The sequence below is a fragment of the Andrographis paniculata genome, unplaced genomic scaffold (genome assembly GCF_009805555.1).
Source record: "Andrographis paniculata isolate CXL003 unplaced genomic scaffold, ASM980555v1 Contig38END, whole genome shotgun sequence".
Taxonomy (NCBI): Eukaryota; Viridiplantae; Streptophyta; class Magnoliopsida; order Lamiales; family Acanthaceae; genus Andrographis; species Andrographis paniculata.
This window is the reverse complement of record NW_026137571.1, coordinates 3,262,777-3,286,854: the sequence shown is the minus strand read 5'-3', so window position 1 is coordinate 3,286,854 and position 24,078 is coordinate 3,262,777. Positions and strand designations below refer to the sequence as shown.

The 24,078-nt window shown below is 39.8% G+C and overlaps 2 protein-coding genes across 2 annotated transcripts; one reads left to right on the top strand and one right to left on the bottom strand.

Annotated features, from left to right (window-relative positions):
• Positions 1-14,301: 14,301 nt before the first annotated feature.
• Positions 14,302-14,919, top strand: LOC127250854 (uncharacterized mitochondrial protein AtMg00810-like). Its single transcript, XM_051274280.1, has one exon. It carries the CDS (start codon positions 14,302-14,304, stop codon positions 14,917-14,919), a length of 618 nt encoding a protein of 205 aa, XP_051130237.1.
• Positions 14,920-17,381: 2,462 nt separating this feature from the next.
• Positions 17,382-18,272, bottom strand: LOC127251017 (germin-like protein subfamily 3 member 2). Its single transcript, XM_051274542.1, has one exon. It carries the CDS (start codon positions 18,220-18,222, stop codon positions 17,596-17,598), a length of 627 nt encoding a protein of 208 aa, XP_051130499.1. The 5' UTR covers positions 18,223-18,272; the 3' UTR covers positions 17,382-17,595.
• Positions 18,273-24,078: the final 5,806 nt, after the last annotated feature.

Sequence of the window (24,078 nt, the reverse complement as noted above, 5' to 3'; positions counted from 1 at the left end):
AGAACGACGGAGAAAACGAATGGGATTTCTAGATCAGAGCCATCAAAAGGCAAAGTTGGGACGTACTGGTTGTCCATGGTCGTAAAAGGATGAAGCTCGAGTGATAAAAGAAGAAGGAAGTTTAACGAGAGGAGAAAGTGTATTTGGAAATGAGAAAGCGTAAGAAAGAAGACGAAAGTGGAGGGGTTTTAAGTGGGGTTTTTTACAAAACCCCGTGATTAGACAACGTAATGATGAACAGACTCCCTAACAACGTCACATCTCACACTGATCAAGAAGTGACGGTAGGGAGTCGGGCGGAGGGAGGCAAATTGTTATATATTAAAATATTTTAGGGTTTTTATTGGGCCTATAACTGGATTCCAACACTTGGGCCCACAGATAAACCCAAAAAGAAAGTAGGCCTTCGGACTCCCATTGAAGAAACAGGTCGGTCGATCGGTCGTTTGATGGGTCGTTTGATCAGTCGCTTGATTGGTTGGTCGATCAGTCGTTTGATTGGTCGGTTGGTCAGCAGCGTGGTTGGTCGGTTGGTCAGTCGCTTGATTGGTCAGTTGGTAGCACGAAAACATAACCGAAGACGGTTCTTCAGGCGGTTGCAACCACGAGGGGGTTTTCTGTCAGTTACAACGACTGCGCACACGATCCGATAACTGATTTAGAGAGCATATAACAAGCAATTCGCATCCGGCAGAAGGCATCTTCAATCAGCATCAATTTCAGTGAAATTCGCTTTGGGGATCATCTTTTATTTTCATTTCAGTATCAGTTTGCTTTTATTTTTCTTACATTTCGTACGATATTTAGGAATCTTTGATTCCAGGTATTATTGCAGTCAAGTTCGAATTTATTTCGGATTTTACTTTTTATTGTTGGTTGAAAACGGCATCAATAATGATAAATCTGAAAAGTGTATTTTCATAGGCTACAACCATCAACCAAAGGCATACAAACTGTACAAACCCCTAATGAAGAAAATTGTGATCAGCAAGGACATGCGCTTTGATGAAAGTGGTTGCTATGATTATACAAATCCCCCACAATTACTCGTGTGAAAAGTGATAAATTCTGAAGAAAATGATAATCTTCTTGGAGGGGATGAAATTGAATTGTAGGACGACTCACCACCAAGAAAGATTAGATCATTGAGAGAGATCTATAATGCAACCGAAGAGGAGGCCACAACAGATCATGTTTATTTTGCATTTTTTGCAAGGGAGGATCCAATAACTTATGATGAAGCTTCAAAGGATGAGAAATGGATCAATGCCATGAAGGAAGAAATCAGGTCTATTGAACAAAATGACACTTGGGAGCTTACCTACTTGCTCGAGAACAAATCTGCGATTAGAGTTGTTACGTATGAAATTTAGAATTAGGTTAAAAAGCCCAAGTTAAAAGGAAAAATGGGCTTACAAATGAGTTGGTCGAACTAATCGAGGGGCATTGCGGGAAAATTAGGTAAAACAGACGTATTTCTAAGGAAACCGCAGGTCGGAAGGTCTGCAGGTCGGAAGGTCCGCAGATCGGAAGGTCCGTAGGTCGGAAAGTCCGCAGAATTAAGTTTGTAGGTCGGGAAGTCCTCAGGTCGGGAGGTTTATGGCTGGACCAATAAGTCGGATAGTCTGTAAGTCGAGAGGTTTGCGGCTGGACCAATAAGTCGGATGGTTTGTAAGTCGGGTGGTCTGCGGTAGGTCTAAGAAGTCGGGAGGTTTGCGGCTGGACCAACAAGGTATAAGGTCTGCGGTCAGTCCAAAAAGACGGAAGGTTTGCGGTCGGGCCAACAAGGTGGAAGGCCTGCGTCGGTCCAAGAAGTCGGAAAATTCGTGGTTGAATAGGCAAATCGGTTAGTGTGGAAGTCGGATACTGTTGAGAGCGAGTGAGAGTAATAGTTTGGTCGGCTGAGGGCACGTGTCAGCAGAAGAAGGGTTAGCAAACGGTTGAAAAAGAGGCGTTATAAATTTTAAATTTAAGGATTGGGATTTGCAACTGACAAGGAATCTTCAATCATCTTCAAACGACATCAAAGTCAAGAGATTCGGGGATCATCATTTAAATTTTCAGTATTTTAAATTTCCAATTAATTTTCTGTACCGTACAATGTTTAGAGATTTCTAATCCCAGGTTCTAAATATATCAAATTCGAAGATAATTTCCTATTTTTGGAATTTACTTTTTATTCTTGAAAAAATACATCAACAAATTGGCGATCACAGTGGCAGTAAGGCAAGATTGCTGATCCTATATCAACGGAGAATTTCATACGACTGAGGTCTGGCCGAATCATCAGAAAAATCAGTATGGCAGGCTCACAACCTCAATCATCATCAGCACTGGCGGGAGAAAATGTTTCAACACCCGTTATGCCAAATCCAGGGGAGATTCCCCAACCACCTACCGATTGGTTGTCTTATGTTCAACAATTGAACAATCAGCAAACTTCGGTGATGCAAAACATGTTGCGCGAGCAACAAAATCTGATGCAGAACATGTTAGATCAAGCTTTATCAAGGGTTACTCTTTAACCGACTCAGACGCCACCAGGGATATCACCATCAAGAATGCAAGCAAATTTTGTAGGGCCATCATACGTCGATAGCACATTTCCAAACGCCACGACGTTCAATCGAACAGATAGGGGAAAGACTCCTTTAACTTTCCCTAATAATGTGCCTTTGGGACCAAGAGTTGACAATTTGCAGCCAAACATTGTCAGGGAAGAAAGGCAAGGAGCACATCTGCAATATCCCATCTTCATCCCTGATCAACAACACCCTCGTGTCGATCCTGAAGAGATTGCACAAGTTTTTAGAGTGCATTTCGGCCTGAATCCTCAGATGGCCAACCGCCCTGCATATCAAAGGCCTTTCCCCGAAAGGATCATCAACGATTATCCACTGCCAAGGAATTATCGACCACCTGATTTCATACTTTTTTAGGGGAAGATGGATCTTCCACCATTGAGCATGTGGGTCGCTTTATAGCACAGTTAGGGGAAGTTGAAAATAACCCTTTTTATAAACTACAATTATTTGGGTTATCTCTCACCAGAACAGCTTTCTCATGGTTTGTAAGCCTGCCATCTGGGCAAATACAAACTTGGGAAGGGATGGAAATGGCGTTCCATGCTAGATTCTTCAATCCTTTACCGACTGTCTCTCTTACCGATTTGTTGGAATTGAAACAATATCCAAAAGAGTCAGCTTTACAGTTTATTGAAAGGGTGCGTTTGATGAAAGGACGTCCTACTGTAATCAATGAAAAAGAAATGACCAACTTAGTGGTCAGGAACATGCATGGTCGCCTGAGAGAGGCGCTCACTGCCCATGATGTGGAAGATTTGGCAAGCCTTGCTCCCAAGGCTGGACGTTTGGAGTCTCTTTTTAGAGAAAATGATCAGAATTTCAGGCGTAATAAAGTCCAGCATATGGCAAGTATGGAGACAAAAGCATACGACTTTGATTATGATCAAATTGAAGAGATGGCGGCCGAAATACTTTCACGGAAGCCTTATGTGTGTTCTAAGTTAAAGCCAATACCAGGAACTGAAAGAAAAGAACAACCGACCTTTGACAATTCAAAAGCCGGTGAGATTTTTGATATTTTGCTATCTGATGGTCAGATCCGAATTCCAAAGGGGCAAAGGTTGGCTACTAAGGAAGAAATCAAAGGGAGGCCGTACTGTAAGTGACATAACTCTTTCACACATAATACAAGTCAATGCACTCATTTTTGAAGTGAGATCCAAAAGGCTATTAAGGCAGGTCGGCTCAAATATATTATTTTGGGGGTAGAGCAACAACCATTCCAAAAGTAACCACAACAATGGTTAATATACAAGCGAGTTCCAGATCAGAAAAAGGGAATTCGTCAAACAGTGGCCGACCAAAAGAGAAACTCAAGGTCTACGAAAAAATAGTGGCTGAAAAATGGGATAATCAGGATGGTTCTTTTAATGTGGAATTAAAGGAGCAAGCTTTAGTTCGGGACCACCCGACTAGGAGGACGGGTTCGGTCGGAAGCAAATGGACTCCAAATAAGAAACTTTTACCAATTGATGTGGATCCTCGCTTCCCAGGCATGAATCGTACTCAAGTTCGGAATGCCAAGCGCAGATATGCTACGAGATACAGGGACAAGGTCGCTTCCTCGAGGCAACCGAATATGCGAGGCGCTGATAATTCTCCAGAATGAGGTCGGTACATACGGGTCGCCTCATCAAAGCAACCGAATGACACCCAAGGCGCTGCTAAGTATACTGAAAGAGGTCGGTCCATCAGGGTCGTCTCGTTTGAGCAGCCGAATGAGGCAGAAGGAGGTCGGCCTATAGGGGTCGCCTCGTCAAAGCAGCCGACCAGCATACGAGATACTTCTAACTATAATGAGGGAGGTCGTTCCATGCAAAAGAAGGGTAAAGGCTTGTCAGATGAAAGAGTTGAAGGTTTCAGGTGTCAATATTGCGAGAAGATTAACATTAACCCATCTCTGGAGGAATTTCGTTTGGAACCTCTGACAATTCAACCTGAAGTTGAAATTAAAGACGAAATTCCAGAAACCGTTTCAAGGTCTGTCAAATCTTGATTAGGGCCACGTATCCCCTGCCGAATGACATTAACTGGGTTGAAGAAGAGCCTTTGTGGGCAAGTCTGGTGGATAAGTTTGTAGAAGAGCCAGAATGGGCAAAGATTTCAGATCCTGATTTTCAATTAGAGGTTCCTCCAATAGTCTTCCCTCCCATTCCAGAAGGCACGGCATCTCATTTAAAGCCTCTGTACGTTAATGCTCATATTTGTGGGAAACCAATCACAAAGGTTTTTATAGATAACGGGGCTGTCTTCAATGTAATGCCATTAAAGACTTTCAAGAAGTTAGGAAAGGGAATTCACGATCTATCTCCTGTGGATTTTGAGATGACTAGCTTTACAGGGCAGCCGACCAGACCGGAAGGCATGATGGTCGCCTCAATTGAAGTCGGTCCAAAAAGATTTCCTCCGTTTTCTTTGTAGTGGACGCAGACACTACATATTCAATCTTACTTGGATGAGATTGGATTTATGCATCTAAATGTGTGCCATCAACACTGCATCAACAATTAATGTTCTGGGAAGGCAATCATGTCTTCAAAATGAAAGCAAATGACAAACCGTTTGGGGCATTAGAACAAGTTGAAGAGTCAGTTTTTTATTCTGGTCATGTACCTTCCATGTCTCAGTTTTTTATGGCTAATGAATACCCAAAGAAGGGTTTTATATTCATCGGCCAGAATTCAATGTTCTTTTAAAAGAATAGTTGTACTATATGGCTCCTGAGAAAGCCAAACCTACTTTTTATAATATATTTCTTATGGAAGGTGCAGATTTACAAGATTGTAGTGTACTTATTAATCAATATTATTTAGACCAGCTTTTGAGAAAAATAGAAAAAATAAAAAAATATGATGTTCATTTCCAAGAAGATGAGCAATTTCGTTAGCCTGATTTGTTAGAGAAAACAGAGCCAGCTTTCTCAGCACAAGATCCTTTACTGGATTTCAACTTAGGAACCGACCAGGTTCCAAAAATAATCAGGATGAGTGGTTATTTGTCTGAAGAGCAACAAATTTTGATGCTCAAAGTTATAAAAAACAATATTGATTGTTTAGCTTGGGATTATTCATAAATGTCTGGTTTAGAACGAAGCCTAATAGAGCATCGGTTGCCTATTAAAAACGATTTCAAGCCTTACAAGCAACCCCCAAGGTGTATAAGTCCTGATTTAATGCCTCAAATCAAAGAATAAATTCAGAAACTTCTTAAAGTAGGTTTCATTCGGCCTTGCCGTTATGCAGATTGGTTGCCTAATATTGTACCAGTGGTTAAGAAGAATGGGAAGATTAGGATATGCATCGATTTTAGAGATCTTAATACGGCCACCCCTAAAGATGAGTATGTGATGCCTATGGCCGACATGTTAATTGACTCAGCAGCAGGACACAAATTTCTCAGTTTGATGGATGGTTATGCAAGATATAACCAAATCTTTTTGGCAGAAGAAGACATTCACAAGACAGCATTTAGATGTCCAGGAGCGTTAGGTATTTATGAGTGGACGGTTATGCCTTTTGGCTTGAAGAATGATGGGGAGACTTATCAGAGGGCCATGAACTCAATTTTTCATGATCTCATTGGTAAGTCTATGGAGGTATATATTGATGATGTTATCATCAAATCTTCTAGTTTCGAGGAACATTTGAAAGATCTTGAGGATGCTTTCAGTCGGATGAAGAAATACAAATTGAAGATGAACCCGACCAATTGTGCTTTCGGTATATCAGCCGGGAGTTTTTTGGGTTTTTTGGTTCATGAAAGGGGAATCAAGATTGATGCTAATAAAGCCAAGGCAATCCTTGCCAGCCGACCACCCAAGACGGTTAAAGAAACTCAAAGTCTTTTGGGGAAGGTAAATTATCTTAGGCGGTTCATTTCCAATGCTGCTGGCAAGGTCAAACCAATCACTAAATTATTGAAGGCAGGAGGAAGCGTCTTTGAATGGGGACCAGACCAACAGAGAGCTTTAGAGGCTATAAAGCAAGCATTGGTTCAACCACCTGTGTTGATGCCTCCCAAGGAAGGTCGGCCCCTCAAACTTTATTTGGCAAATACCTATGAAGTGGTCAGTTGCTTACTGGCTCAAGATGGTGATGATGGAAAGGAAAGGGCGATTTATTATTTGAGCAAGACTGTCAAGGACCATAATTAAATTATACAATGCCAGAGAAGATGTGTTATTCATTGGTGTTTGCATGCACCAAACTTGAACATTATATGTTGCCCAGAAGAGTTGAGGTTATTTCAAAGATTGATCTCATCAAGTTAATTTTTCAAAGACCTACGATGCAGGGCAGACTTATGAAGTGGGCCATTAAATTAGCGCCTTTCGATTTGTATCATTCCCCTTTGAGGGCGGTCAAAGGACAAGCAATAGCAGATTTTTTGGCAGACTTTGCAGGTCGTGAGCAGCAACCGACTGGGTGTATATTTTATGTAAGCACCTGAAATTGGTTAATGTTTTTTTATGGTTCTACCTCAGGAAACAGATCGGGCGCATGTGTCATGTTGGAAGGACCAGACGGCCAAAGGGTCAGTTTGCAGTTGCAATTAGAAGCCATGACCCATAATTCAGCAGAATATGAAGCTTTAATCTTGGGATTGGAGGCTTTCATAGCCAGGAAAGTCCAGTCGGTTATTATAAAAGGGGATTCTCAATTGGTGATTAACCAGGTAAACAAACAGTATGCTTGCAATTATCCCCACCTACGCAGATACAGGGATTTGGTAGGTCGGTTGCTATCAAAGATCTCCGAAGTGATGATTGAGTTCATCCCTAGAAAGGAAAATTAATTTGCGGATGAATTAGCTCAAAAAGCTAGCAAGGGAATCCCAAAAGATATTTGTGCAGAGGTCGGTCTAGAGACAGAAGCTGGAACCGACTGGCGGACGAAACTTGTCATATATCTACAAGACCCAGGAGCAAATGTACCGATTGGAATTCGATTGAAAGCTTTGCGATTTCAATGAGTACTATATAAAAGGACATTCGAAGGATTACTCTTGAAATGTTTAGGGCCCAGACAGGCTTTGGAGGTGATGACAGAAGCGCACAGTGGAATTTGTGGAGCTCATCGGGCAGGTCTGAATATGAGATGGGCTATCCATCATTTAGGTTTCTTTTGGCCAAAGATTTTTTAAGACTGCATACAATTTGCCAAGGGTTGCCAAGAATGTCAGAGGCATGGGCAATTGAATCACCTGCCCGTCACAGAATTACAGACTATGGTAAAACCATGGCCCTTTAAATCTTGGGCTATGTATATCATTGGTAAAATTCATCCTCCCTCGTCCAAGAATCATTGTTTTATTCTGGTTGCAACAGATTATTTCACCAAATGGGTGGAGGCGGTTGCTTTGAAAAATGTGGATCAGAAGGAGGTGATCGATTTTGTGCTGAATCAGATCATATATAGGAACGGTATACCTCATTCAGTAACAACCGACCAAGGTCTAGTCTTTATTGGGGAGAAGTTTTTAAGTTTCTTGGCAGAGTTTGGTATTCGTCTGAATCATTCTTCGCCTTATTATCCCCAAGCTAATGGGCAGACAAAAGCAGCTAACAAGATTATTATTGGGATTATAAAGAAAACGATTGAAGGGAACCCAAGAAAATGGCACTTGTTGTTGTCCCGAGCCTTGTGGACGCATAGGAATAACAGAAATTCTGCCACAGGATTTTCACCATATCAACTCACCTTTGGGCAAGATGCTGTGTTGCCAGCTGAAGTTCAAGTTTCATCTGGACGTACAAGCTTTACTAAAAATAAACTTACTGAGGAATATCAACAAATGATGTTGCAGCAATTGGAAAGTCTGGATGTCAACCAACTTTATGTAATTGATCAAATTGTAAAGCAGAAGGAGATCAGGGCTAAGACTTATGGAAAGAAAATCTCTTACAGAACATTCAAAGAAGGAGACCTGGTCTGGAAGACTATTCTTCCAACATATAAGAAGATTGATCAATTAGGAAAGTGGTCCCCGAATTAGGAGGGACCATTCATAATTCAAAAGGAGATCGGAAATGGTGCCTTTATTATTATAAATCAGGAAGGTAAAAGGGTACACGATTGTATTAATGCTAGATATCTGAAAAGGTATTTTCCTGCCTTTCCAGATAACAAGAAAGCATGAAACAGTAATTTTAATCAGAACCCGACCTCAAAGGGTTCGGACCCGAAAAGGGTTCACTCATCAGATGTTGAGTCGTGCAGAGGATTACTTTCTTCTGAGTCAGAATATTCATTCCAGTGATTGGGGATTAGTTCTGGTTCCTCATCAATAAGGTCCTCTAAGCTAGGTCGGTACTTTTCCCATTGGTCTTGCATCTTCTCAACGTCATAGTCGGTGCGAGCTTTCATGTCTGTCACGGCTTGACGTTCGCGATCAACAAGAGTGCGTAACCTTGAAAAGACTGCATGCTGATTAGAGAATGTATGATCCCAGCCAAGGTCTGGGAGTATGGCTGTTACATGGTGTTCAATCAAGTCCATGTGATGATCGATGTCGGGAAGGCGACTTTGTATATCTCGAAGGGTCTCATATCCTTCTAGCATATTTTCTATCAGGCGAATAACTCGATGAATGGTTTTTCTGCCGCGTTTGGAAAATCTGAATTTGAAATCTAATTGTTTGAGTATGCATAGCAGGTCTTCGGCATGGCCTCCAACTGGATGATTACCCACGAAGAAGGATTGAATAACACCTTTCCAGTTGTTTACAGGAACATGAGGGCGATCGTGTGGCATTTTGGAGATCTACAAGCATGCTCAAATTTCAGTTTGTGGCTAAGCGTCTGTTTGTTGTTTTGCAAGGGACTGCAAGCGTTTAAATAAGAGATGATGTTGGTGTTGTTCCCTAGAGGACAGGAATTTTGGAAAAGCGATCCTTAATAAAAGGAGAAAAAAATTATTTACTAAGTCAAGGTTTCCAAAATTTTACAAAAGAGATCCTAAAACAAGTTTAATCTGGGACCATTTGTCTTATGTTCTGGAAAGTCGCCTGTTATTGGCAGCCGACTGATATTGCCTTATGAGTTGGGATCGGGCATGAATCTTTAATTCCTGGTCCAGGTCGGCTGCATTGATCTTGTACCGATCAATCAGGCATTGCTCGTCGCTTATGTGGCCTTCCAGGACAGATTTTTCTTGATGAAGCGCCCTCAGTTCTGCTTCTTTTTGTTGGATTGATCCCTCTATTTGTGCCTTGGCACTGTTAAGGCCTTCTACTCGGCCAGTCGCCTGTTGAATGGACTCCTTGGTTTTCGTCAAGGAAGCCTCCAGATTTATTCGATCCTGGTTGGGCGAGAGTGTATTGGTTGTCAAGAGCTGAGCAAACAAAACTTCATTTCGGAGTTCAGATAGACGCTCCATCATCTGATGAAGAATGGAGGTAGCAGCCGACTCTGAAGAAATTTGAAACAAAAGACCACCAATGGCTTGAAGGAGGCTGTCAAGCAAGTCTGATCCCAGGTCGGGGAAAGATTGATCAACAGCCTGCGCAATTATAATGCGGACGTCCGTCGGAATGGGGACAGCTGACAAAAGGGCTAAATCAGAGCTTCCCTGAAAGAATGAAGGTTTATTTCAGAATACATGAGATACCAATATCAAGAATCAATTGTGAAGGTTGTACTTACCTCTGGACGGATTGTGGTCACTGAAGGTGCCAGAATGGCCATAGGTCTGGAAGGATGAGCGGGTTGGTACTGCTATGGCCGACTCGTCGGCTGCTTCAAATGGACGTTGTGGTATGGATCTGGGTCCCTGAATGATGGAGATATAGTGCTTTAAGGATCCTGTAAACATTAACTTACAATTTGGAAGAGGGAGTCGCAAATCTCTACCAGATTAACAGAGGTCTCTGATTCAGATAAGGGAATCTCTTGTAACTCTTGTAAGAGTCCCCTCGGCTGAACAGACATAGGTTCGTCTACCTGTCTGTCCGCTTCTGGAGGAGGGTTCGCTGCCCTTGGGTTTGCTACCCTTGGGTTGGCTGCCTCCAAGACGACTGCCCTCACATCGGCTGTTCCTTGGTCGGGCGCTTCTGGGGCGGCCGCAGCTGGTTCATCGGGAGCGATTTGAATGGCCGCATCAAGGACATTTTTGTCTTTTGAAGCGACCACATCAGAGGCGTCTGCAGTAGAGGCGGATGCAGACGTGGCCATTGGCGCCATATGAGGCAGAGATGGGTCTGAAGCGACATAAGGTAATCTACCCATCTCTGAAGCAGTCGCCTCACTGTGGGATGATACCCGTGTTGTTCCCCGTTCGGCGGATGAAGGCATTTTCTTCGAGGTCCGGCGTTTGGTCGGGGGTTCAGATTCGTGTGGTTGGTCGGTTGGTGACTCTGCTGCTTTATTTGAGTTGGAAGCAGGTTGGGCGGTCGCCCTAGCTGAAGTCAGACCTGAATATAAAAATAAGGGTTAATACCATGGTAAGGAAAGGATCAAGTTAAGGTGAGAATATGAGATTATACCTGGACGAGGTCGGGTCTTTATAGGGGCCCGACCTAATGGGTGGTTTTTTAAGGTCGGTTGGTTGTCTCCAAAGAGGGGAATAGCTTGAGTCTTAGAGGCTCTTCTTTTCCTCTGTGGAGTGCCCGACCCAGTGCCCTGAGTAATTAATTTCCTTCGGACATTAGTTAGTGGGGTCGTCCTTAATAGTAACGCTGGTGGGGAAGGAGAATGTCCAGCAAGCAATCCTTGTCAGGGGCAATTAAGGCCCAAGTAACCGACCACCATTCACGAAAGGATTCGGCTGAAGCTGGAGAGGTCCGGAAAGGAATGTAAGAGTTGGAAGTTATATAACTGACAAGTTGGGATACATAAGGGGCGATCAATTTAGGAATGACTCTTCCATCTGGACTTTGAATTATTAAATGCGGATGGGCAATGGGACCAGGCAAGCCTTGTTGGCATCCGAATTGGAGTGCCAAAAACTGATGTTGATAGCTGAAGGTATAAAACGCTTTGTGACCCTTCTTATCGATTATCTTGCTGACAAATAGGGACCTGGGCTTAAGAACAGCATCCCAGGAAAATGAGTAAGTGGGATGAGGAAGTGGGTCTGGTTCGGACAAAGGCGAAGATACAGAGAATGGCCAAAACAGGCCAGATGCATAACCAATATACTTTCTATGTATGTAAAAATGGGTGTTATTACGATCATCGGCAAGAATGGCAGTTATGATAGGGTCGGCCGCTTGGAGGTTGTTGCGACCTAAACAAAGTCAGTTAAGGGCTATTCCTAGAGATTTGTCAGGTGGTGGTGCAACAGGAGGGTGGCCGAGTTGAAAAGCTTCAGGAAAATAAAAGCGGAACCACAAATCTAAAAACCAAAAAGGGCCTCACGCGGCGGTATCTAATTTTTTACCGTCCTTCTCTGTAAGGCGGGTGCTAAGCCTGGATAATCCTTCAAAAAGATTGGCAAGGAAAAGAGTGCCCAGAGAGAAGAAACGACCAAAGCTATATGTATGGCCAAGTCAAGATGAGAGGGAAGGACACATTTCGAACGGGAAACGATAACATACCTACAGAGCCAGAAGAGCAAGAAGGCAGTATGCTCACGGTCGGTGACAGGGGTATCGTTTGCTCCTTGTTGATCGCTTAGAAATTTGGTCCAGCCCCATTCCTTAATGCTAGCCAAAGACCAGCCTGGATGGTTTGTATTGAGTTCTTGTCCGTCTAGGGCACCCATTACAGGGTGTTCTCCCACGATTGGCAAATGAGCGATCATGGCCACATCCATGAGTGTGGGGCCAATGGGGGCTTTTGGAAGAAGGAAGGCGCAAATCTCAGGGTGCCAAAACGCTGACATTGCTAGAAGGACTTTCTCATGTAAATGACATGGGAGAGTAGACAGGAATATGGCTTGGTCGATGTGTTGACTTTTCCATTGATCTTGAAAATGTTCTGCGACCCTTTTGTACTAGGTGCGGTAGGGATCCTTGGGATCCGTCAGATGGGTTTTAATGTTATCATGAAGGCGGACTGCATTATAGTTGGGATTGTTGACAGCTAGTAAGTTTCGAGCTTCCAGGACTTCTCTCATTCGATTGGAGTCTTCAGGAGTAGTGCAGTAGGGGCGAATGGTTAGAGTGAGCATTTTCGTCGCCACGAAAGTCGTTTCAGGGATTGATCCGTCAAAAGGAAGTGCAGGAATGTATTGATTTGCCATGGTTTGGGGTCGCAGAGATTGCGATTAACAAAGGCTAGTATTGAAGAAGGGAGAGTTTTGTGGCACACAATGTGTTGCAGTAACTGATTGCAGTTGCAGAGGCAATTCCTCAGTAGGGTTGTGGTTCATGAACTTCCAAACGGCGATTGAGGAATGGCATTTGAAAGTCCGAAGGTGGCGGGCAAGTTGTTACGTATGAAATTTAGAATTAGGTTAAAAAGCCCAAGTTAAAAGGAAAAATGGGCTTACAATTGAGTTGGTCGAACTGATCGAGGGGCATTGTGGGAAAATCAGGTAAAACAGACGTATTTCTAAGGAAACCGCCGGTCGGAAGATCTGCAGGTCGGAAGGTCCGCAGATCGGAAGGTCCGCAGATTGGAAAGTCCGTAGATCTAAGTTCGTAGGTCGGAAGGTCCGCAGGTCGGGAGGTTTGTGGCTGGACCAATAAGCCGGATGGTCTGTAAGTCGGGAGGTTTGCGGCTGGACAAATAAGTCGGATGGTTTGTAAGTCGGGTGGCCTGCGGTAGGTCTAAGAAGTCGGGAGGTTTGCGGCTGGACCAACAAGGCATAAGGTCTGCTGTCTGTCCAAAAAGACGGAAGGTTTGCGGTCGGGCCAACAAGGCGGAAGGCCTACGGTCGGTCCAAGAAGTCGGAAGATTCGTGGTTGAATAGGCAAATCGGTTAGTGTGGAAGTCGGATACTGTTGAGAGCGAGTGAGAGTAATAGTTTGGTCGGCTGAGGGCACGTCTCAGCAGAAGAAGGGTTAGCAGACGGTTGAAAAAGAGGCGTTATAACCATTCGGGCGACGGTTTCCAGTACCGTTTCTGAAGAATATTTAAGGATTGAGATTTGCAACTGACAAGGAATCTTCAATCATCTTCAAACGACATCAAAGTCAAGAGATTCGGAGATCATCATTTAAATTTCCAATTAATTTTCTGTAACGTACAGTGTTTAGAGATTTATAATCCCAGGCGCTAAATATATCAAATTCGAAGATAATTTCCTATTTTCGGATTTTACTTTTTATTGTTGAAAAAATACATCAACAAGAGTAAAATGGATTTTTTAAAACCAAAACAAACCTTGATGGCAGTATAAACAAGCATAAAGCACGATTGGTTGCGAAAGGGTATAAACAAAAGGAATGAGAAGATTACAATGAGGTATTTGCTCCCGTCTCTAGACTGGATACCGTTCGACTGATAATTTCCCTTGCAGCTAAAAATGGTTGGAAGCTTTTTTAAATGGATGTAAAATCTGCGTTTTTAAATGGGTTCCTTCATGATGAAATTTATCTTGAACAACCTCTTGGATTCGTAAAGAAAAGGGAAGAAGAAAATGTGTATAATATGCGGAAAGCATTATACGGGTTGAAACAATCCCCAGATCTTGGTATGATCGAATTCATAATTTTTTCATGAAGTATGGCTTTGAGAGATGTCCCTTCGAGTAGACACTGTATATCAAAAAGAATGCAAATGGAGGCTTGGTGATTGTGAGTCTATAATGATCTTATCATTACTGGTGATGACATGGAGATGATATCAAACTTCAAGATGTCAATGATGGAAGAATTCGACATGACAGACTTGGAAGAATTACATCATTTTTTGGGCATCAAGATGCTGCAATCAAAAGGTGGCATATTCATCTTACAAGAAAAGTATGCAACTCAATTGTTAGAAAAATTCAACATGAAGAATGCAAATCCTGTCTCTACTTATTGCATCATATGTCTAAAATTGAGTAAGAAGGGTGAGGGAAAACTTGTGAATCCTACTCTATTTCGAAGCCTTATTGGAAATTTAATGTATCTCACTGCTACAAGACCCGATATTATCTACGGGGTGAGCTTGCTGAGCAGATTCATGGAGAAAACATATTCAAATCATTGGGAAGCTGCAAAGAGAATCCCGCGCTATGTTAAAGGGAGCATCAATCTTGGCATTTTCTACGTGTTGGATATATTGATAGCGATCTTACTGGAAGTACTGATGATTCACGGAGCATTTCAGGCTATGTATTTACTCTTGGGAGTGGAATTATTTCATGGTGCTAAAAAAAAACAGCCGGTCGTGGCGACTTCTACCACCGAAGCTGAATACATTGCAATGGCTTTGGTAGGGTTCCAAACTTTGTGGTTAAGATGAATTTTGGAGAGCGTAAATCTTAAAAAGACTGATCCTACGATTGTCTACTGCGACAATAACTCTACAATTTCTATTCCAAAGGATCCCGTCTTGCATGGAAAATAAAGCATATTCGCTTACGATTCCATTTTATAAGAGAACTTGTTGAACGTTTAAATTGTTTCATATTTTCCAAGTTACCCAAGTAGTTCAAATATGTAACTTGGGATGACTAAGGCATAAACAGAAAAATAAAAAGAAAAATTTTATGTTCCAAAATTTATTTTTCCCAAAATTGCTTTCCAATCTATCAATTTTCACATTAAATATTTTCTGCTTTATTGTTATTGCTTTTTTTTAGGAGACATTATTTTTTAAAATACTTCAATGGTAAAAATTTGAAGAAAAGAGTTGAGATCAAACATGCACTTTAATGGATTCTACAGTAAGATTGTTTTTGGATGGAACTAAAACAATATTACAAAACACAAAGGTACGAGTCCTTAGTGATTCGTGCGTGCAGAAGAGTGTGGGAGACACTCAAATGCTGGAGACGAGGCCGTTATTGACCTTTACTAGGCTCGGGGCAAAATTAGAATATTGAGCTCTTAAATATATTTTTTATATAATAATAATAATAATAATATAATATATATATTTTTTAATATAAATGTATTAAAATATTTTTTATATATTAAAAGATTAAAATATAAATATAAAATTAATGTGACATATTTAGTATAACATAAAAAATTAAAAAAAATATTTGATTTAATATTTTTTAAAGAATATTTTTATAAACAATTAAAAGCCTTTAAAAGAAAATTTTCAAACAAAAATATTTAGTAAGGGTTTGTTTCTTTTGAGTGGTTTAGGGAAAAATTTTGTTTGAATTTGATATTAAAATAATGTTTGATGAAATGTTTGTCAGAAATAAACGCATAGTTCTAATAGTAAAAATTAAAAAGTTTAGATTAAATAAACAAACTCAATGTTTATATAATACACAAAATTTTAAAACTACTACTAAAAAGTATAATAAAATATATAAATTTAAACATATAAATATAAAAATAAAAATAATAAGAATACAAAAATATTACTCTATCATATCTTTCTAATTTTACATAATTCACAAAAAATATAAAATCATACCATTAAATAAACACACTAAAACATACAAAATAAATAATTTAAAAATTAATGTAAAAATCATTTATTTAAAAAATAATCATAAAATAAATTTTTTATTTAAATTTTATTTTATACATTCTAAAAGAAAAAATAATACTAATATATATTAATATATAGGAGTATATATATATATTATTGGCCCCTTATGGGCCCTTAGAGGGAATGGGCCTTGGGCAAGGGCTGAGCCTGCTGGTGACATCTTTGTTATAGTGTTTAGCAATTGAATTATGTGTTCATTCTTACACTGTTTTCAATTTGAAAAAGAACAAGTAATAAAATTAGTGATGATAGTAGACATGGATTTTTTGAATTTTTTAGCCCCAAGCAAAAAATAAATGATAGGAGTTACCATAACATGATTAAATTTATTTTTAAAATAATATATTAAGGATAAATATAATAATAAATTCCACAAAAGAGTAGAAAGTATTTTAAAAAGTATTTTAATTATATATTCAGTCAAATTACATACTCGCGAAGATAATAAGATGATGCTCCCCCTCCCATATCATATGCACAAAGTGTATTATCAGTTGATAATAAACACCATCTTAGTATTATAAAATAAATAATACAATAATAATAACAACAATATAAGCCCTATTGGGGTCAGAGACAACGGTAGAGAAGAAAAAATAAAAATAAATAAAATTTAGTCATGATCATACTCGCATGTAATTATAAAATTTACGGTAAACTGATTTTTTTGTTCCGTAGTTGAATCTTTTTATCATTTTAGTCTCATAATTGACGTATGTCACAAATTGATTTCGTAAGTGAAATTTTTTTGCAATTTTAGTCCTCCGGCGTCAGAGATACCTACGTTTCACCCGCCTGGCTCACCGGAGAACATGTGACCGCTAAGTCAGCAACACATAGCGGACACATGGATTTTTATTTTTTAAAAAATTTTAATTTATTTATTTTGCATTTTTTGTAAAAGTTAAAAATTTTCAAAAAAAAAAATTGAAAATTAAAAAAATTAAGAAAAAAGAAAAAGTACAAATCCACTTGTTCTCCAAGTGTCGCTGACCTGGCGGACACGTATCTTTCAGCGAACGACACGGGTGCCACATAAACATCTCTAGTGCCGGACGATTAAAATTATAAATATTTTCTACTTACGAAACTAGTTTGCGATTAGGCTCCACTAAAAATTAGTTCACCCTAAAATCTAATACTACAACTATTAATGATAATGAGTTAAAAACCTAAAAATATGAGTTCTGTTGGCTCCGCCTAGAGATAAATTGGTAATTTATTGTAATTTGACTGTGGAGTATTTTTTAGTGTTTGAATAAGGAGCAAATCACATATACGAATGCACTCGAGCAGATTTTCAACTGTCGAGAGTTGAAAGCATTGATGCCCGACCCGCCTCCTTAAATATACACATTGCATTCCACAAATTATTGCACCACTCTTCGATTTTCAAATTATGAGTTCCATTATACTAACAACATCGTAAACATCGAACAAAGAATCTCTCCAAAAATAAACATTTTAAAACCCCTTCTTAGGCAGAAATCTTCTCCTCATGACAGAAATCTGTCTAAGGCTTAATCCAAAAGCCTTCTCCAACAGCTCATCGTTAATTCCTGAGCCAAACAAGACATTAGGAATCTTCTGCATCCCCGGATTCTGACTGTTAAAGCACCCGAAAACCGTGGCATCCGACTTTCCGACATTCATCTGGAAGTGCACCAGCCCCCGAGGGAACACCATCACCTCGCCCTGTTCTATCACCCCGGCAAAAACGCGATTCGTCGAATCAACGAACCCCGAGTAAACCTTCCCCCGGACAACATAAACGGTCTCCGTCGCCCTCGGATGGGAGTGCGGCGGATTGATCCCGCCGGGCCTGAAGTCGGCGCGCACGAACGACATTCCCAAAGTGTTGAGCCCCGGAAATGAGGATGGATTCACGGCAACGGACGAAAAGCCCGTTGCCGAGAAATTTCCAGGGAATTTGATCCCCGGAAAAATGAAATCCTCGGGAGTCACTAACCTAGGATTCTTGCACACTCTATTTTCGTCGAGGATGCAAAAATCGTCCACCGGATCAGACTCGGCTCCCATTGTTGTTTTAGACAAGAGAATGAAGAACAAAAATGCAAGTTGTGGGTACATTGTTTTGAAATGAATTGGATTTAGGATCTAGGGTATGGATGGAATGGATGAATAATTAGTGGTTTTTATAGATGAGAATGTAATAAGTAAGATAAGTGATTGATGATAAATGTAATAACATTTTTAAATTTTAGAATTTTAATTTACTTACTGGATCCCATTAAAATTAATATTCAAAAAAATGGTTTGTTTGGACCACATTGGTTGATGGAACTATAAGGATGTGATAGCAACAAAATTATGATGGGTAATGATGATGTCATTCTGACTGCTTTATTTGGTGCTGCATTATGATGATTATGATTATCATTTGTTTGTTTGTTGTTTTAGTCCTGTCCAAGGTAAATAATTGCGATTCAATTTTGATACTGACGTACTTGTTAATGCAAGTAATTCATTTTAGGGGTTGAGTTTAATAATTAGTTAGTTTAATTTAGACTCAGAAAACCATTTGCTGTTAGCATAATTAAATAACTAGATATTTTAATATATGCATATAAAAATGCAATTTTATTTAGTGGACGATTAATGAAGATGAAGTGTTTATTTTATTTTATGAATATATATTTAATATTTATCTTATCATTGTGTTTAATTTATTTTTTATTTAAATAATAATATAAATGTAATGTGTTTCTTTAAAAATAATTAATATTTTTTATAAGACTGGTATTGAAAAACAAAAAAACAAAAAAAAAAAAAATCACTGTTATTATTAATCCAAGATCAACAACACATATTCACGTAAGAATATCCGGAATCTAACGAAAACTTAAAGAATTTTTTATTATTACGGAAGCAATCTACTCGGACACAGTTTTACCCACATATCAACCAAACTGATATCGAACATACATCCAAGACCCAAACCACAAATAACTCGCCACAGAATCGCAACTAACACACAAACTCGAACCCTAATATACGGAAACACAACGATTTCAAGCCTATTACACCGCGAACAACATATACATCGCGAGACACAAATACAGGCGCAAATCGATTAAATCAAAACTTGAGAGAAGAATCGCGAGAGGATCTGTTATGAATATGTTATGTATCTCATCTAATCCAGTTCAAGGAGGGACCAGCAATATATATATGAACAGACCAGACCGGTTCAGCAGTCCAGACCGGTTCAAACCGGTTCAGACCCATAAACCGACGGGCCTCACAGAGATTGGGTCGGACAGTGGGTTGCCGGATCCGGGCTTCAATTTGGGCGGGTCGGTTGTATTTGCATTGGGTCTCTTTTTCATTCGCCCAAAACTCCACAAATATCCACCTTTTTTGGCATGGAGAATGTGCTTTAAAAGTGGGTGTCATCACAGTCTGAATCATCAATTGCTTCCAGTATTTTAACCTGCGGACTTATAAACACGATTAGTATTTACAAATTTTATCTACATACGAAAACAACACAAAAACAGTCCTTTTAAGCCGTCAAGAAAAACAGTGCATTTTTACTTTTCAAAAACAGTGATTAAATTACTATTTTTACAGTTTCAAACTCATCTCTAATCAAAAGTATCAATATATACTATTTTCTTACCCAATTCCAATTTCGTAACCGATAAAATCTTTAATCCCATGTCCGCAGGGTTATTTTCAAAAAATATCTTTTCAAATTTTATCAAACATTTAGACACTATCTCATGAATCAAATGACACCTAATGTCTATATGTTTCAAAACATAAAGATACTTTTTCAAAAGACCATCGAAATTCTTATCACCCGTTAGTTTTATATCTTGTATAAGCTTGGTAAAAACATCGAGATTTTCATCTATAGACTTTGAAAGATCCAATCTTTAACTAAAAATCTTTTCTAACAAATGAATGCGATTTGGAAGAGAGTAGAATGAATAAATGAATGAGATTTTATCGAATGTGAGATCTATGGTGAATAAACCTTCTAGGTTTTATCGAAAACGAGTAGAATGAATAAATCTTCTCAATTTATCGATGTGAGGTCTTATTAAATGTAGATCTACGGTGAATAAATGGTCTAGGTTCTATGAATGTGAGATCCACCGTGAAAAAAATTTTGGGTTATAAAGAATGTGATGATTTATCAAATATGAGCAGATTGAATAAACCCTCTAGGTTTTTGTCAATTTGAGGTTATTGAATGTGAAATCTAGTACAAAGAAACCTTAGGTTTTATGGAATGTGAAATTTGTTATACATGAACTTTTAGGTTTTTTAGGGTAGTTGTTGGCATTGTGGGAGTCCAATACAATTGATCATATTCTAATTTTATTGAATACGAGATCCCTCGAAAAAAAATTAACCCGCAGCCACTATTTTTAGAGTGCGCTTTGGGTAAATTCTCAATCGAACCTAATAACCTGCAAACTAGACTCGGCAAGAAAAGTCACATTAGACGGACCATGTGTGACAGAAAAAACCTAGAAGCGTGGAGATATGAACCCATGACTTCACGGTCACGAGTCTACACCATACCACCATATTGTATTAAGATGATAGATGAGTTTTGTGTGAGAGCAATACAATGGATCCACTTTTACATTCGAAAAATACGATAAAATAAAAAAATGAGCGGAGGTGGCATAAAAATATTTTATGGTACTGATAACTAGAATTTGTTAGTTGTAATTTGTACAAATCCACAGGGAATTTATATACGAAAATAAGTGAGTGATGTATATAGAAAAGCAATCAGATATAGTAAATTTTGTGGTTGTAGACCCTGAGTAGTTATCACAATTATTTATACTCTTTTACTGGTGAGTTTTCAGGTCGAACACAAGGATTTTAAGTCATGAATTTCAAATGGTGAAGATCTTGAAAAAACGATGACAATTGCAGGAAAGGATCCGCTTGCGGCGGATCAAAACTTCTAGTCTATTTGAAAGCGGCAAATAAAGCGGTAAAAGGGGTAAGCGGAAGTGAGCGAAGGGAAGGAGTAAAATGAAGTACCAACGATAACCAGATGATCGGGACATGAGCGGAAACGGGGACCGAGTGAATGGGACATGGATGAATGGCGGTTACCGAGTGAACGGGACATAAACGGGTGACACATTATGTTATATATATATATATATAGGTAAGCGACAAAGAGTGAAGGAGAGGTGTTGTGTCTGACTTGTGCGTTACTAAATGGATAGATTCCCCTGGATGTAATGAGCGAATGATGTAAGTGTATTAACGAAGATATATGTATATTACGGAAACAATTAGAAGTGGATGATGTAATTAGATAAATAGAAGTATAAAGAATTCATAACACTGGAATTTGATCTTAAGGGATTTACAACAAGACTTCAATGACACCCAAAATCGAGACGTTATAAGAAAGAAACCCTACTGTCGCTAGGAATCTCTGTGGCCTGATAGACCACCGTCTATGCCCCATTAATTATCCCAACTTCTGCCTCATTAGTGGCTTTACGCTTCTGTTACCTCTTTTTAATCAAAATTGAATTCAGAACAGTAGTTAAGCAGGTCGACAAGGCTCTCGCGTACTTAACTACGTTGAACTACCTAGAAACCGCTTTTGGCGCAAAACAAGGCTCAGATTTATCAACTCTTCTCATGCTCTAAACCAGTGAAATGAAGTTCTTTAAATTCAAAGTTTATATAAGTAAGGATAAAGTGTGGAAAAAATGAGGATTGAGAACTGAATGATATTTCATTAATTACTACTAAAGCTGGAAAGATTAGAACTGCAAAGCTGTAATTGGAAGCAGTAATCTAATCTAAGAAAGCGATAAAGACTTGGCTAAGGAAGGAGGGAAATCCCTACTCCTTTGGCCATTCCTGTGGAGAACTCCCTTACAGGATTGGAGCTCTCGGAGACAGGAGGACGACTTGACAACAGAAAGTAATTGCTAAAAATACTCCAAAAATCAAAGTTATTTACATAGAGATATCTGGCCCTATTTATAGTAGGTGATTGGGATGGTTGCAAGCAGTTGCTGGGCGGTTCCAACCGATGGGCAGTTAGGCGGTTGCTGGTAATTATTCTGTTGAAGTAGTTGTTTGCCATAACTCCCTGGGTGCCCGCTTCGCTTGCATTGAATTGTAAAGGCTCAGATCTTCCTCGCTTGCCGGAGAGCTGGAGGGCATCAGTGCAGCTAGGCTCGCTTGTGCTGGCTGGAAATGAAATGGCTGAACTGCTGCAGTTGGAACACTTAATCAAAATCTGGTGACATTCTGCAGCGGTGGGTGTCTGGGCTGTCGCTTGCAAACGGGAGGGGCTATCGCTTGTGAGCGGTGGAAGCTACCGCTTGCCTCTCGTGCCTTAGTCTTTTTCAGTAGATATTCTGGGTGCTTGCGAGCGGAGGAGGCTATCGTTTGTGGCGCATCTGGCACCAGACTACCGCTTAAAAAGGGCAAAAGTCGTTAATAATCTCAACAACAAAATCTGGATAATGCCAAGCGATATAGATCAATAATGTATGCCATTAACGGGTTATTATGATGGTTTTTATACAGAAATTTGAGTAATACACAATTTTGTCAAACTAAGAATATGCTCATATTTGGAGTCATCAAACCTCATCACACTAAACCTTTGTTCGTCCTCGAACAAACTGCATTAAAAGATCACAAGGTTATTCTATTCACTGCAATCAAGAATTGTTAACAACCAGTGCCATGATTGGGGGCAATGTGAACCTCAAATAGGAACGAAGGAACCATAAGTATTCAGCTTGCCATTTGATTTAATACGTTTGGAGTTATCCAAGTTTCGTCTACTTTGCTTGCTTACCAGGGAATACTTTTTTTATCAAGGAAACCTTCAGCCGAAGGGTGTGGAGAATCTTTTATTTTTTTTGGATCGAGAGTTTCAAACAAACATTGTGTCTGCTCAAGATCTTATTTGATTCTTGCGTACCTAGGTCTTTTCAGTTCCGTTGTAATGATAGGTCCTACCTGTTTTGCTCACACTGTATCTTAAACCATATTTAAGGACTTCTCTTTTCAAGTTATTTCTTATGAACACAGTTGAAAAACATAGGTCCCCTTGCCCTACTGAGTACGGAAAAGTTTGAAACGAAGGGGGCACTAATCTTCACAAGTCTCTTTCGCTGTTACTTAGTTTAACGCTAATGTTTGAGTTATTGTGAAGTTCGAAGGACAATTACTTGGTCTGATGTGTTTAAGTCATCTAACTTTACTCTAAAACATATCACAGAGTTAACTTAGCAGGATATCACAGGCATTCCACATAAGAACACATAATTCAGGTTATGTTAGACATACAATAAAGAAAAATTGTCACTTGTACATGAGGGAGGATCTTTCGTCACAGGCATTCCACAGCCCTCGCTTGAAGGTCCTCGCCGCTGGGGAAGGTTTTGAGATATCTGCCGCACTAGATCTTCCATTCGCTGGAGACTTCTAGCTGTGTCAAGCTGTTGTTCCATAAAAATGGCGTTTTGTTGGGTAAGGGCAGCGAACGCCTTCAAAATCTCTGTTAGAGTTGTACCCATGCTTGCAGCTTTAATCTCTAGTGCCTCTACACATGCTTCTAGTGCGGCATTTGCCTTCTTGCCAGTGGCCAGTTCATCAGCCAGACTCCTTGCGTATGTATCGGTTAAGGTTTGGGTCATCATGTATTGGCTGAGTATGGCTGAATCGAGTTCCTCCAGTCTTCTCTCAATGTTTTCAAGTGACGAGCAGGGAGCTGATGGTCCAGCTCCCGCCGCTGCTGGTGACTGTCTCTCGGACTCAGCTGAACTAATCTCCACTGGCACTTCTTCTTTTTGGGAATTGGGTGTTGGTTCAGGAGTGACGTCCCTGAGAAAAACCAGTGCCTCGCTGCCTCATACTCCAGCTACTCTACTTTCTTTCACTCTAAGTATCTCCTGAATCGCAGCTGGA

Coding starts and splice junctions, on each gene's coding strand:
- LOC127250854 (XM_051274280.1), top strand. CDS start 14,302: ATGGAGATGATATCAAACTTCAAGATGTCAATGATGGAAGAATTCGAC.
- LOC127251017 (XM_051274542.1), bottom strand. CDS start 18,222: ATGTACCCACAACTTGCATTTTTGTTCTTCATTCTCTTGTCTAAAACA.